Genomic DNA, 13,561 nt, shown 5'->3' with positions numbered 1-13,561 from the left:
TGTCCAGGCAAGGAGACTGTAAAGAGCAGGGGAAAACATTTGACCTGATGCGTAACCAGTTTGGAATAATGGAAATCCCAGCTGGAAAGGCAATTTGGGGCCATAGTCTGGAGAAAAATTAGTATCTAAGGTATTTGGACTCTCCTGCTCAGTTTTAGTGGCTACCGCAGATTTTTTTAACCCTAGGAGGGACTTGATCAAAATCGTTGCTCGGGGCAAGATTGACTGGAAAGAGGAGGGAGATTGGATAGGGAAGAGCCCTGACGTACAATCCTTAAGTGCCATAAGTGATTGTGTAGGTAAGGCCACTGGCTTCAGCTGGATGGCAGGGACAAGAGGTTTGAGAGAGAGAGAGAGAGAGAGAGAGAGAGAGAGAGAGAGAGAGACAGCGAGCGAGAGAGAGGTTAAGCTTCCCTCACAGAACCCCAAAGTCTTTGCGGGGCAAGACGTGGAACTTTTGGTGTAGTGTGTATGAAAGATTGCGGATGAGTATTAGGCATTCAATTAACACATTTACATTATGGTTCCGTCGAGGAAATGCAGGGGAAAACATGAAAAGGGCAAGGACGTTAAAGCAAGTAGATAAAAGCTATCTGTCACAACCCGCAGTCCGCACTGCCTCGATTTCCCCCCGGGCTCAGTCCCGCAGGCTACAGGTCGTTCCGAAAAGCAAATGAAAGAGGGCCAAGCAGGCGCCCTTTCTCAGGCTCCGCCCCTCCGTCCGCGCGCCTGCGCCCTCACGTCCCGTTCGTTCCGCCCCTCTCCTCCCCCGCCCGCGTGGTCGCCGCCACCGCAGCCGCCCGAGAGGAGCTGGGGGAGGACGGTGGCCCGCGAGGCTCGTCGCAGACAACGCGGCGGCGATGTCCGCGAGCCAGGCGAGTGCCGCGGCGGCAGCGGCGGGGCCTCGCACGCGGCAGGGCGGCCTGGGCTTCGGCCTCCCTCCGGTTCCCAGGAAGCGAGCTGGCGGCCAGCGCGGGACCAGCAGCAGCAGCAGAGGCGGAGGCACCGGCGGGTCTCTCTCCTCCCCTTCAGCCTGAGCCGGGGGAGGCCAGGCGGCCCGGGTGGCTGGAGGGGGGGTCCGCTGCCCAAGAATGGGAATTCTCTTCACCAGGATATGGAGACTGTTCAATCACCAGGGTGAGGGGTGCGGGCCGAGGGCTTACGATTGGGGGAGAGGGTCGGCCCTGGCCGGGAGGGGGGGGGGGTGGTCTCCGAATACTTCCGGAATGTGGGCGGTACGACTGCGCGCCGTCTCAGCTCTGGGTGCGGGCTGCGTTGATGCTGGTCCGGGGGCTTTCAGTCCCCACTCCCGAGTTCGGGAATGGTTTTTTTCTTAAGGGACCTACTTGCGAAATCCATTCTGGAAATGCACCCATTGCTCCGATTTCGATTTGGAAAGGAAAAGGTTTCTTGCCCCACGTCCGACGTCCCTTTGTAGGGCCTGGCCTATCTTATGGCCCTTTTTCCTCCAGCAATTGGGTTTGGACACCACATAGAAATGCTGGGGCCCTCTGGGATGAAGGTTATAGGTTATGGCCCGAGCCGCACCACTGAGCGATGGAGGGTTGCAGAATGCGGGAAACTTGAGGAATCGCTCTTGAGTTGTCCAGTACACCTCGGTTTATGAGCTCTCCCTGCACCTCCATCCCTCTCCTTGGGGAGACTAGTGCATCCCGAATGGCAATGGATCTCACTCCTTTTCCTATATTCATATTTGTGTTTAAGGTTAAGCTTAAGATCATTTTCCTGTTTGTGTTCCTTATTTAAGTGGAGGGTTTGGGGTTTTTTTGGCTGGATGAAAAGTGTTAAAGTGTTTCACTGAAAGCATGTGAAAATATGCCATACGAAACATTTGTTTATGTAGGTAACGAGCAAGTTACTACATACAGAATATATTATCATACAGGGATGCTTAAGTTCATCTGAACTCAAACATTGACTGGAAATGCATTATCAGGTTTATTAAAATTTGTTACAAGATGAATCTCTAAAACTGAGGAAAGAGGATACAACTTTAACAAAACTCCATAGTCATTGAGATATACTATAGTTAGTGGTGCTCTTTTGTTCCTTTTTAACGCATGTTGGGTGATTTATCATTTCTGCTGTCAGTAACTTAGTTTGCTATTTTGTCTTGGGTGAGCTGGTGGTGGTGTCACATCCCAAAGTTTTCCAATAAAGACCTGAATGAGTGGTGGCATCTATTATGTACAACGTATCCCCACTTTCTCCTTCATGATCCAGCTTCCTATAAGAAGATGATAGGAAGGGAGCAGAACTGGAACTTGCAATTGCTGTGTATCTTAAAAAAAAAAAAAAAATGGTAGTGTAGATCACATGACACTCGGAAGAGCAAGATTTAAAATGATTTTTCTGATATGGGAATTTTTCTTAAAATGGAGAAAACCAGTTCTAATCTGCCTGGTCTCTAGCTAGCTGTTTCTGTTGGGAGAGGGGAAGTGAGACATAGTCATTTAACCTCTTTGGGTCTAGATGTTCTCAATGTAGAACACCAGGGATCTTGGGTGAGTGACTGTGGAGCCTACAGATATTGGAAAGGTAATCTCTAGGTCTCAAGAATAGGAACTCACATTGCTGTAAAATCGGTAGTGTTTCTAGTAGATAGGATCTATTCTAGTTTTTACCTCCATAATTTTTGTATTATTTTTAGCAAAGCTAGTATTTCAGCTCTGCTATGAAATTTATATTGCTTGTTGATTGAGCTCTAGTCCTGCAAGAAAAATGAGATATCTCCACTTTCTATTTTAAGTCAGTGATAAAATTATTTGTGTCTGTAACTTAAGAATGAATTACAGCTTTGCCAACAGCTACTTGCAAGTAGTAAACAATAAGGATGTTACTGCATCGTTGCTACTAAAAATTGCTAATAGTGGTGTTCTTGTTGCTTGTATTTTGTGGTAATTTTTGACTGGACATTTCTTTCAGTGTTGGGAAATTAATAGTAAGAGGAACTAATGAAGTTAAGTTTTAGAAATTTAGATGTCAAAATATTGTGAAAATGTGAATAAACTATTCTGCTAAATGATGTGGTTGTTAATCAGTAGGATCATATTTCAGAATATTCACCATTAAATCTAATGTCAGATTTTGATGCTTTTAAATTGGAGATATGATATATATGTCAGATAGATCTTGGATGCTTTATTTTACCTTCAGAAGGTACAGAACACAATCCTATGTTCTTTTCACATAAACTCTTGGAAGGAAAATTTTAGGGGATTACAGAATTGGCTGTGCTGAGGGAACTTCATGCCATATCTCTTTTTTTCTGAAACACCTTTAGAATTTTTTTTTTTTTTTTTTTCAGTTTAAGTTTAGCTTGGTTGAGTGCACAGTGAAAGCTAATTGCATACTTCTCAAACTTGAAAAACCAGAGGTTGCCTTTAGGTGATATTTAAATTCAATAGAATATAAATTTTGTCCTAAATGGTGTTATATACATTATTTAAAGAAAAAATAATGTTTCAACAGTTCTTTGTAGTTATTCTTTGTAGTTATTCCCCTCAAAAGAGGAAACTGATGTTCCGGTGGAGTGATTTTCCTGGGCCACACAACTGGTAAATGCCACGTTAAAACACTGAAGAAATATGTTGCAGATACATGTCTTATTAAAGGAGAGATTGGCATAATTTTTTTTTGATTCCCCTCCCCCCATTTATTGTTTCTCAGTTACTAAGTTATAAGTCTTTATAACAGTAGGACTTTGAAGAATTGTCATGAGTGTCTTTTAGTATAGAAGGGCTTGTGATCAGTGGTTTATTAAATATTTTTGAGCACCTGTTTGTGCCAGTTATTGTTGTAGGTGGTGGAAACAAAGCAGGGAACAAAACAGACAAATCTCCCTGCCTTTGTGGAGGGTTCATTCTAGTGTGGGGAGACAGGATATAAGCTAACTCCATCTCTAGAGATGAGATAATAATAGTTAACATTTGCTGACTTTTGCAAGGTTAGGTTCAACGCAGATTAGTTGATTTAGTCTTCATTTCAGTTGATTTACTCTTGACAACAACCCTAGGAGGAAGATTTCTCCCGAATTTATAGGGACAAAGAAACGTTAAGTAACTTGCTTAAGGCACTATAGTTAAGAGACCTGGGATTTTAACCAGGGTCATCTATTGCCATAGTTAGTGCTCTTTAAAAAACAAATAAACAAAAAAACTTCCTTTGTGTAAGAAGGATTCACGTTAGCTAAACGGAAGAACTTTGTCATTTATGTGAACTATGAATAAGTTGTGAAATTTCCTTATTGATAGCCTGTATTATTCTTCGGATTGGCTCTTAGGAAAGGAGTAAGTTATGAATGAATGCTGATGAAGCTGCCTGTGCTGCTGGAGCCTGGTGCTGGGAAGGCCACCCCTGCTGCTGTTGGGTTTTTTTGTATGGGAGTTCAGCTGTGTAGAAGAGTAGAGTACATATGGAAGCTCAGTCAAAGAGATGGACTATGGCAATAAAATTTAGCTCCATAATCCTCGTTCTTGCACGCTCTGTGGATATGGAGCTGGATCCTTATAGATTTTTCTTTTGCCAGCTGGCACAATATTAAGCTTTATCAGTAGACAAGGCATTGGAGGGACGTTGAATGAGGAAACAGTTTTTCTTCCTGGGTACAGTGTGCTTTTAGCAGGTTCTGTCCTGCTTTAGGAGGGTGAACACCTTTTCTAGTGGCTGGCTCCTGCACTGCATAGTGGTTAGCAATCACCAGCTGTTTCTAGCACCCACTTCAGTTGATTTCATCGTGGAGGACCTCCAGCAAAATCTCTCAATGAAGTTTTCCCCAACACCCTAAAGGGAAGATTTCCAGCAAGATTCACTGGCAGATCCCCACAGCTACTTCTGTGCGCCACAACCAAGGCTTTCAATGAGGTCTGCATCTCAGTCCAGGGGGCTCTGGGCAAGCTCTGTCTAAGCCCCTAAGTGTGGTGGATTCTCCTTATATTTGTCAGTCTAATAGTCTTTAGCGTTATTTTTTATTAGCCAAGCCCTCATTACTTTGATCCCATTTAATAGTTTTTTCTTTCTTTTTTTTTTTTTTTTTAATATTTATTTGTTTTTGGGAGAGAGAGCGCGTGCGTGCGAGAGAGCACATGAGTGGGGGAAGGGCAGAGAGAGGGTGGCACAGAATCCAAAGCAGGCTCCAGGCTCTGGGCTATCAGCACAGAGTCCGACGCCTGGCCGAACTCGCAAACCGTGAGATCATGACCTGAGCTGAAGTCAGACGTTCAACCCACTGAGCCACCCAGGTGCTCCCTGCCCCAGTTGTTTTCTTTACACTAAACTTAGCAAGTTCAAATTATTGTGTGGTTTCTCTTTCCTGATTGCATCTCTGATTTTGCCATGTATAATCATCGCTTTTCATTCAGCAACCTTAGTGTGAAAGAGGTGTTTTTTCCCTGAGACTTTACTACCATTGTTATAAATAGTAAGTTTATTTTCAAACTATTTTTTGTTAATGATGCTTCTAGATTTTGAAAATTGAACTTTTAATACAAAGTGACTTGATCAGATATTTCACGTCCAACCTTTATATCTTCCAGATCTGATTTATTTCTTCATTCATACTTTATTAAGCACCTGCTTTATTCCAGGTTCGGTGCTAGGGACTGGGAGAATGAATGATAGACAACATGACAGGTGGATTTTTTGCTCTATGTAAGATAGGGTTTTGTGTAGTGTAGAAATGAGATGATAATGAAGGGTCAGAATGACTCTCAATTTATCTGCCTTAGCATTTGTGTTTTTTGACTTTGGTATGATTCACAGAACTAGAAGTCCTCCAGGATGACAGTGACATCTTTTCGTTTAATTTGCTGACTGGTGGTTGGAGGAATATATATATAAATTGAGTTTTAGAACCTGGCAATGAATGGAACTGATAGGCTGTCTGGGTGTGACAAAAGGAAATGAAGAGGGGAAACTAGGAGCATTTTCATGACAAAACAGTAAAGTATTGATTGGGAAACTGAAGCCTAAATGATAATTCCAAATTCTATCCAAGCATTGTAACCGTGTGTAGTTGTTTTGGCTCATCTGAATAAGAATGCTGTGGCATAGATACTCTAAAAGAAAAATCATACTAAACACTAAACTCGTAATGAAGCACATGAATCAAAGAATTGGAATAGCCAAAATTCTTACGGCATTTGCCCATAATAACCTTATCTTTTAGTATGCATGTTATGTTTTAGGTTTTGTAGAATATTTGTTTTGGAGTGCCTTAGAACACTTTTGGGCTACAACTTCAGGTTTTGCATAGAATTCTGCTCCTATCTTGGTAATGGGAAGAACAGGCTAGGGTGGTGAAGGAGCCTAAGAATTTCCAAAGGAAGTTGATACAGTATTAGAAAGTCTGAATAATTTAACCCTATCATTGGTAGTAAACTGGCTTTTCACCATGAAGTTGCCACCTTTATCTTTGAGCCTATTACGCAGTTATATCTTAATTTTGTAGTTCTCACTGTGGTCTATGTGCTATACCTTAGACTTAGGAAGCAGTTAAACAGCCATTGGTGCTTTATTGTAAAACACTTAAAAATCCAAATACAGACAAATCTTGGGGAGAAGGGTGGATAGAAATTGGTAATGAATGTGGCTTGTAGGTGTTCGTGTGGGGTGAAAAGGTGAAGGTCTTCTGCATCACGGATTCCTCGTTGGAATGCCCTCCAAAGAGATCTTAGACTGCCCCATAGAACATGCAGCTCCTTGGAGATTTTCCAGGTGCCACACACATTTGATTGGAGTTTCTTTTTTTTTTCTTTAAAATTTTTTTTTACCAATTTAAAAACTTTATATTTTTAATTCCATTAGCTTGTATTCCCTTGATGGACTTTAGAAATTCTCTTATGTCTTAAGAATTTGGAGGCATGTTTGCATATTTATGCACTTGCAGGTGACAAAGGAATGTATTGAGGTTGTAAAATTAAATAGAAGAAGGAGGTTTCCAGTACGGAAACCAGTGCTACATTACTTCCCCTCTCACCATCTTTGATGCTTTTGTCTCTTGTTTTCCACCATGCCAGACAAGAATCCTCATCTTGTTACTATCCTCCATGCCTTCTCTTCCCAGTATTCTTTTTTTTTTTCTAGGCACTACTGAAGACAGACTTAGGGCAGTTTAAATATTTATCCACAAGAGGATATGTTGTTATCTGATTCCATCTTATTGATTCTCTAGTTCATTCTATGCAGTGGTTGTAAAAATCACATCCTGTCCTCAGCAGGCAACTAACTTGTGTTATGAGAAGATGGAATCCTCTGGTATGAGCCTCTTCTGCCATGTGCTTTATCTCAGTTTATGTCTGTGTGTTATTGCACAGTGGGTTTTGTTCACAGCAATTTTACCTTGCTTATGTTCAGCTTGTGGTCAGGTATGATAAAGAATCTTTCTGTAGTATTTTTTTTGTCTAGTAGTCCTTCCTTAGAGAAGTGGTAGAAAAGTACTATGGTTGGAATCAGGAAATAAGTCCTATGGGCATGGCTAAAATAAGGAGACCGTTTTAAAAAACAAAGCTAGGTAAGTTTTCACCTTAAAAGCTATCATTTTATTTTATTTTACTTTATTAAAAAATGTTTTTTTAGAATTTTATTTTAGAGAGGGAGAGAGAGAATCTTAATCAGGCTCCATATTCAGTGTGGACCCTGATGCAGGGCTCAATCCCACGACCCTGGAATCGTGATGTGAGCTGAAATCAAGAGTTAGATGCCTAATTGACTGAGTCACCCAGGTGCCCCAAAAGCTTTTTAGAAGGCTGGAGAGCTTTTCTACATATACGCCTGCTATTACTCAAAATATGTATTGAAACGCCTTTTATTTATTTATTATTACTATTTTTTAATGTTTATATTTGAGAAAGAGAGAGACAGAGTGGGAACAGGGGAGGTGCAGAGAGAGAAGGAGAGACAGAATCCGGAGCAGGCTCTAGGCTCTGAGCTGTCAGCACAGAGCCAAACACAGGGCCTAAACTCTGAACTGTGGGATCATGACCTGAGCCCAAGTTGGACGCTTAACCAACTGAGTGACCTGGGCACCCCTATTTATTTTTTTTAAGTTTATTTGTTTAGAGAACAAGGGAGAGAGAGAATCCCAAGCAGAGCCCAAAGTGAGGCTTGATCATGAGATCATGACCTGAGCCGAAATCAAGAGTCGGACACTTAACCAACGCTTAACCAGGTGCCCCTAGAAACTCCTTTTAGAATTTTTTAGACAATTCTTTAAATCATTCTTATCATTTAGGGGTTACACTTCATTTAATGGAAAAAAGATAGCACTCATTTGAACCATCTTTTACTTTATGGCTGAGATAATACCAAGTGGCTCCCATCCCCCTTTAAATTCAAATTCATCTTCAGCTGTTAAGGGGTCTTCAGCTGTTAAGGGGCTCTGTGTGAATGCTCAAAACAGTGTACCACAGGCTCTGATAGCAGTTACAAATGAAATGTAGCAAAATACTTTGAAAAATGGAAGCATGGTTAGAATAAAACTCCAGCCTCTTTAAGTGATGAAGGACTTTGTAACAGACAATGCTTTTTGTATTTGGGGTGTCTGTATGTGTTATTTGTACACACACACTTTTTTAAGTCAGTCTGTAGTTATTTGTCATAGATTCTTGCCTATATTTGTACTGTTGCTTTTTGCCCCTATTAATTTGATACTTTTTAGAATGATATTTCTCACATGGGTCAGATTAATTGTATTTTCTTCCTGAGTATTGGCCTAAAGTCTAGTCTGTCTAGTCTGTCTTAGTCTAGTCTGTCTAAATTTAGTCCAGGTGATACAGTGGAGGTTAGAAAATGATATTCCTGGGGCGCCTGGGTGGCGCAGTCGGTTAAGCGTCCAACTTCAGCCAGGTCACGATCTCGCGGTCCGTGAGTTCGAGCCCCGCGTCAGGCTCTGGGCTGATGGCTCGGAGCCTGGAGCCTGTTTCCGATTCTGTGTCTCCCTCTCTCTCTGCCCCTCCCCCGTTCATGCTCTGTCTCTCTCTGTCCCCAAAATAAATAAAAACGTTGAAAAAAAATTTTTTTTTTAAAAAATAATAAAAAAGAAAATGATATTCCTGAAACTAAAAATAGTTGGCATTTTGAGAATGGTATTATTAAAAATTAGTATTCAAATGGGAAGCTAAAAATTTTCATCCAAGCCAGAGATCACAGTATAGCCTGATGTGAATTCTGCTTAATTAAAATGTTTATAGGTGGTTGTAGTAATAGAAGTGAAGAAGAGATACACCATTAAAAGAAGAATGCTTATTCTGGGGGGCATAGAAAAATACAGAATTAGGCAGAATTGCCATGCATTTTAAAAACTTTCCAGGTAAAATGGTACCTTCCTTCAAGAACTCTATAATCTGGCCCTGATGCAGGTATGGCCCTAATGTGAAGATGGATATATCCAGTCATTAAGCTTATAAAACACACCCTTTGACGGGAGCCCATGTTCCCCAAATAATCTGACCACCCTATTGCTTTTCCTTAGGGAGAGACTGCACTTGCCAGGTTAGTTTTGAACATTTGATCTCATTGTATGTTACTCATTTTGGCATTCTTGTGTATATGTCATTTCTGTGAGTTGCTTTCTCTGAGCCCTGTCTACTCTGAGATACTAGCAGGATTGAGTTTGTGGACCTGGGAGATAAAGGGCCATGCACTAGGTAAATTCACCAGAGAAACATCACTTGATGAGGCCTTTTGGTGTTCATTCAACTGAACTTCCCTTAGCAAGCCCTCTACATGTTATTAACCCTTTATTTAAAATAAGTATCATCTTTGTATTTGATCATTTTCTCAGTTCCTTTACCCTAGTCACCTCGAAAGATTAAATGTACTGGGCCCTGCATCTTTAAAATTGTTTTTAAGAACCTACATGGGGGAAACATGATCATCTCCCTTTAGAACCCTAGTGGTCCTAAGCTGCCTGCCCTCTCTTCAGAGAAATGAGTGATTGGAGAAAATAGACTGTATTAAAATTTTCTATTTACTTGATCTTCCTATTTTTGTATAATAGGAATTCCCCTCTACGGTAAATGGCAACTATTGGAAAACTTATGCCATCTCATTGAAAAGGCTTTTTCTCAAAGATATCCTTACTGTGAGGTGTTACAATCCTCAACATCTATTATTTATAGAATGAATAGTAATTAATTCAACATTTGTTGAGTACCTTGCGCCAGGAAAAGTTGTAGTGACTGGGATTATAAAGATGATTGGCCTTGGATCTATACGCATAAAGCATGCCTCATTGGGCTGAGAAGATTAGTTAGTGTATGTGTAAATAGTTAATGATAAGTGCTAGTTAGAGATATTGTGGAAAAGCATGAGAAAGTGATTTTGGGGGGAAAACTAAACTTAAAAGATTAGTAGGAATTCCCTAAATGGAGAATTGGAGAAGATAATTCTGGCTCAGGGAAAAACCGAGTAGAGGTAGAGAAATGTTTGCTGTAAAGACATGTGGCAGCTTATGTGGGGAGAATGGCTTGAATTTCAGCCTAGGTACCTGGTGGTAGTGGTGAGAGATAAAGCCGGAGCTTAGTCAGTTATGACTGTCTTTATTTACAAGGCTGAGAACTTGTGCCGTATCTTTCTGTCAAAATGGAGAGCCATCATTTCAATAAGAGTGGTGGTATCAGCTTTGTAGTGTAGAACAATTACTGTAAAAACAGTGGGAAGGTGGATTGGAGACAGTCTACGTAGGGAAGGTTTTACAATAAGAAATGAGAAGGACTACAACTAGGACCGGTGAAAGGAGGCAGGTTCAGGATATATTTTTGAGGTGGAATCCATAGAACTTGGTGACAAATTAGTTGTTGGGGTTGAGGGAAACATTGAATAAGCTCCAGGGGCAACTGAATTTGTGGTAATGCCATTAAGCAAATTAGGTAGAATAGAATTAGAAAAAGGTTTGAATGTTGGGTTTGGGATATGTTGAGTGGCACTGTGTCTACTAGATAGGTTGGAGTTTAGGAGAGATTTGGGATTAGGAACAATCTTTCTTAGTGGTTGGCACTGCTCATGTGCTATCTTAATCATTATACAACTCTGAAAGATAGGTATTGTTGTCCCTGTTTTATAGCGAGAAAACTTAGGGATTAGAAAAATAAGTCATTTGCCCAAGATCACATCATTGCATGTCTTTTTCCATAGTGCTTGTGTTATCTACCGCTGCGTAACAAACCGCTCCTAAATTTTGTGACTTAAAGCAATAATTTATCATTTATCTGTCATGGTTCTGTGATTTGACTGAGCTCAGCTAGGAAGTTCTAGCTTGGGATTCTCATTTGGTTGCAGTTAACATCTAGAACTAGAGTCATCTATAGTTTGACCTGGCTACATATCCAAGATGGCTTCTTTATTTGTGTGTCTGGCATCTCATCTGGAATGGCTAGAACAGCTGGGGCAACCATGTGGTGATCTGTCTCCATAGGGTCAAGCCACATGATCAGCTTAGGCTTTCTGACTTACGTATATAGTGGTTTGGGGATAGTAGGACTTGTTACATGGTGTCCAGTTTACTCCAAGGATAGTTGTCCAAGAGAGCCAGGCAGCTGCAAGGTTTGTAATGGTCTAGGCTTGAAGTCACACAGCATCACTTCTGCTATATTCTTTTGGTTAAAAGTGAGTCACAGGACCAGCTCAGATTCACATGGAATCAGGGAAGGGAGGAGACTATACAGACACCATCTTTGGAAATGAGCTTCTTCCACATACTATCTTTGGAATAGTTTTTAGATAGCATAGAACTAGATAGGCCCTAAGAGCGCCTGCTAAATAAAATGTGAAGAGAATGGAAGAAGACAGCTTTGGGAAACATGAATGTTTTTGAAGGAAGACCCAAGGAAGAGGAATCTGTGGTAAAAAATCTATATATATCAAGAGAGAGTGGAAGAGAACTTGGAGAAAGTGGTGTCATAGAAGCCAAGGGAGAGGGAGTCGCTGCCACCATAGCCATACATCGTTAGATTTGGTTAGAACAAATTCTAACCTTAGAATTTGGTTAGATTGGGTGTTAGAACAATTCTGTGGTCTAAATGTACTCAGTTTACGGTTATCTATGATGGGACCTGGCCTTCTGCTACCAGATTTAAAGGCTGACCTTTTTTTCTAATTTACCCCACCCCACTATGTACCCAGTTGATGCCTAAAATTCACGGTTAGAACTTAAATGGCCTATTTTTGTTTTTAATTAGTAAATGATTAATGTTTTTTTTTTTTTATTTCAGAGCACAAAGTTATCATTGTTGGGCTGGATAATGCAGGGAAAACTACCATTCTTTACCAGTTGTAAGTATTAACTAGTTTAAAATTTTTATTTTATCATTCATAATTATTTTTTCTGCCTGGGTAATATTTGATTAGCAAAAGCAATAAAAAGTTATATGGAACCTAAAATATTCTGTAAGAAGTCAGGTTGACTCTAAACCAGGAGCCAGATTTAAGCAACTGTTGTAGGACAGCTAGAAATTTATATGATGTAGAGCATGTTGTTCAGTTTTTTTACTTATAGAAAGTAGAGAAATATTGTTTATATAGTTTCTGGGATTCAATCTAGAGTATTCGGGATCGTCCACTACCTAGTTCCATCCCTGTTTAAACCCTTACCTCACTCCTTTTTTTTTTTTTTTTTTCTAGAAAAAGAGGGCACAAGTGAGTGAAGGACAGAGACAGAGAAGTGGGGTTCACCTGAGGCAGGGCTTGTGTTCACCTGAAGTGGAGCTCATGCTCCCCCCAAGGCAGGGCATGTGCTCACCCGGTGTGAGACTCAAGCTCATGATCTATGAGATCATGACCTGAGCCAAAGTCAGATGCTTAAGGACTGAGCCACCCAGATGCCCCAACCCTTACCTTACTCTTCTGAGCTAGTGGGAAAGAGCCATTTGGATATAAAATATGAAAACTCATGCTGATTTATCCTTTGATTACAAAATGCTCAAACAATCTAGCTTCCCTGCTAATTGTAATATATTTGAACTTTTTTTTTTCTAGTTCTATGAATGAAGTTGTACATACATCACCTACAATTGGAAGTAATGTAGAAGAAATAGTGATTAATAATACACGTTTCTTAATGTGGGATATTGGTGGTCAAGAATCTCTTCGTTCTTCCTGGAACACTTACTATACTAACACAGAGGTAATGTTTCTTAATATACTAAAACTTCTAAGAACAGAATGCTTGGGAAATATCTTCTAGATGTGAACTCTTATAATTAATCTTTTTGAAATATCCCAATATGTTAATAAAAGTAGAATTTAAACATGATAGAATCTTTGATTCCCTGTTTCAGGGTCATTGTTCTGTATATCCACTCTCATTGAACCTGTCTATAGGGAGAATTGGAATGAAGGGGTGATTGATTAGTCTGATTATGTATGGATCCCAGAACTCATCTTAAATAGTTGTTTTTACAGTAAGTTCAATCTCACGCTTTGTCATTTTATTTCTCTCTTAGTATTTATTTTTGTCTGCATACAGAAAATCCTAGTTAAATGAAAGGGTTCTGGAGGCTTGAATCCTGGCCAGACCTTTACTATGTATGTTCTTTTATGCAGC

The 13,561-nt window shown here is 40.4% G+C and overlaps 1 protein-coding gene across 1 annotated transcript in view; it reads left to right on the top strand.

Annotated features, from left to right (window-relative positions):
* The first annotated feature begins 768 nt into the window (after positions 1-768).
* ARL5A (ARF like GTPase 5A) overlaps positions 769-13,561 on the top strand; it is a 29,544-nt gene continuing 16,751 nt past the window's right edge. Inside the window, exons 1-3 of the mRNA XM_025932480.2 lie at positions 769-1,137; positions 12,231-12,291; positions 12,994-13,141. Of these exons, the coding sequence (XP_025788265.1) occupies positions 1,092-1,137; positions 12,231-12,291; positions 12,994-13,141 (255 nt within the window). The 5' untranslated portion in view covers positions 769-1,091. The remainder of the gene's footprint in view (positions 1,138-12,230; positions 12,292-12,993; positions 13,142-13,561) is intronic.

This window comes from Puma concolor, chromosome C1, assembly GCF_028749965.1.
Source record: "Puma concolor isolate L17-30 chromosome C1, mPumCon1.1.hap2, whole genome shotgun sequence".
In the NCBI taxonomy this organism is placed as follows: domain Eukaryota; kingdom Metazoa; phylum Chordata; class Mammalia; order Carnivora; family Felidae; genus Puma; species Puma concolor.
Note: the sequence above shows the minus strand (reverse complement) of the source record. Positions and strands in the feature narration are given on the sequence as shown.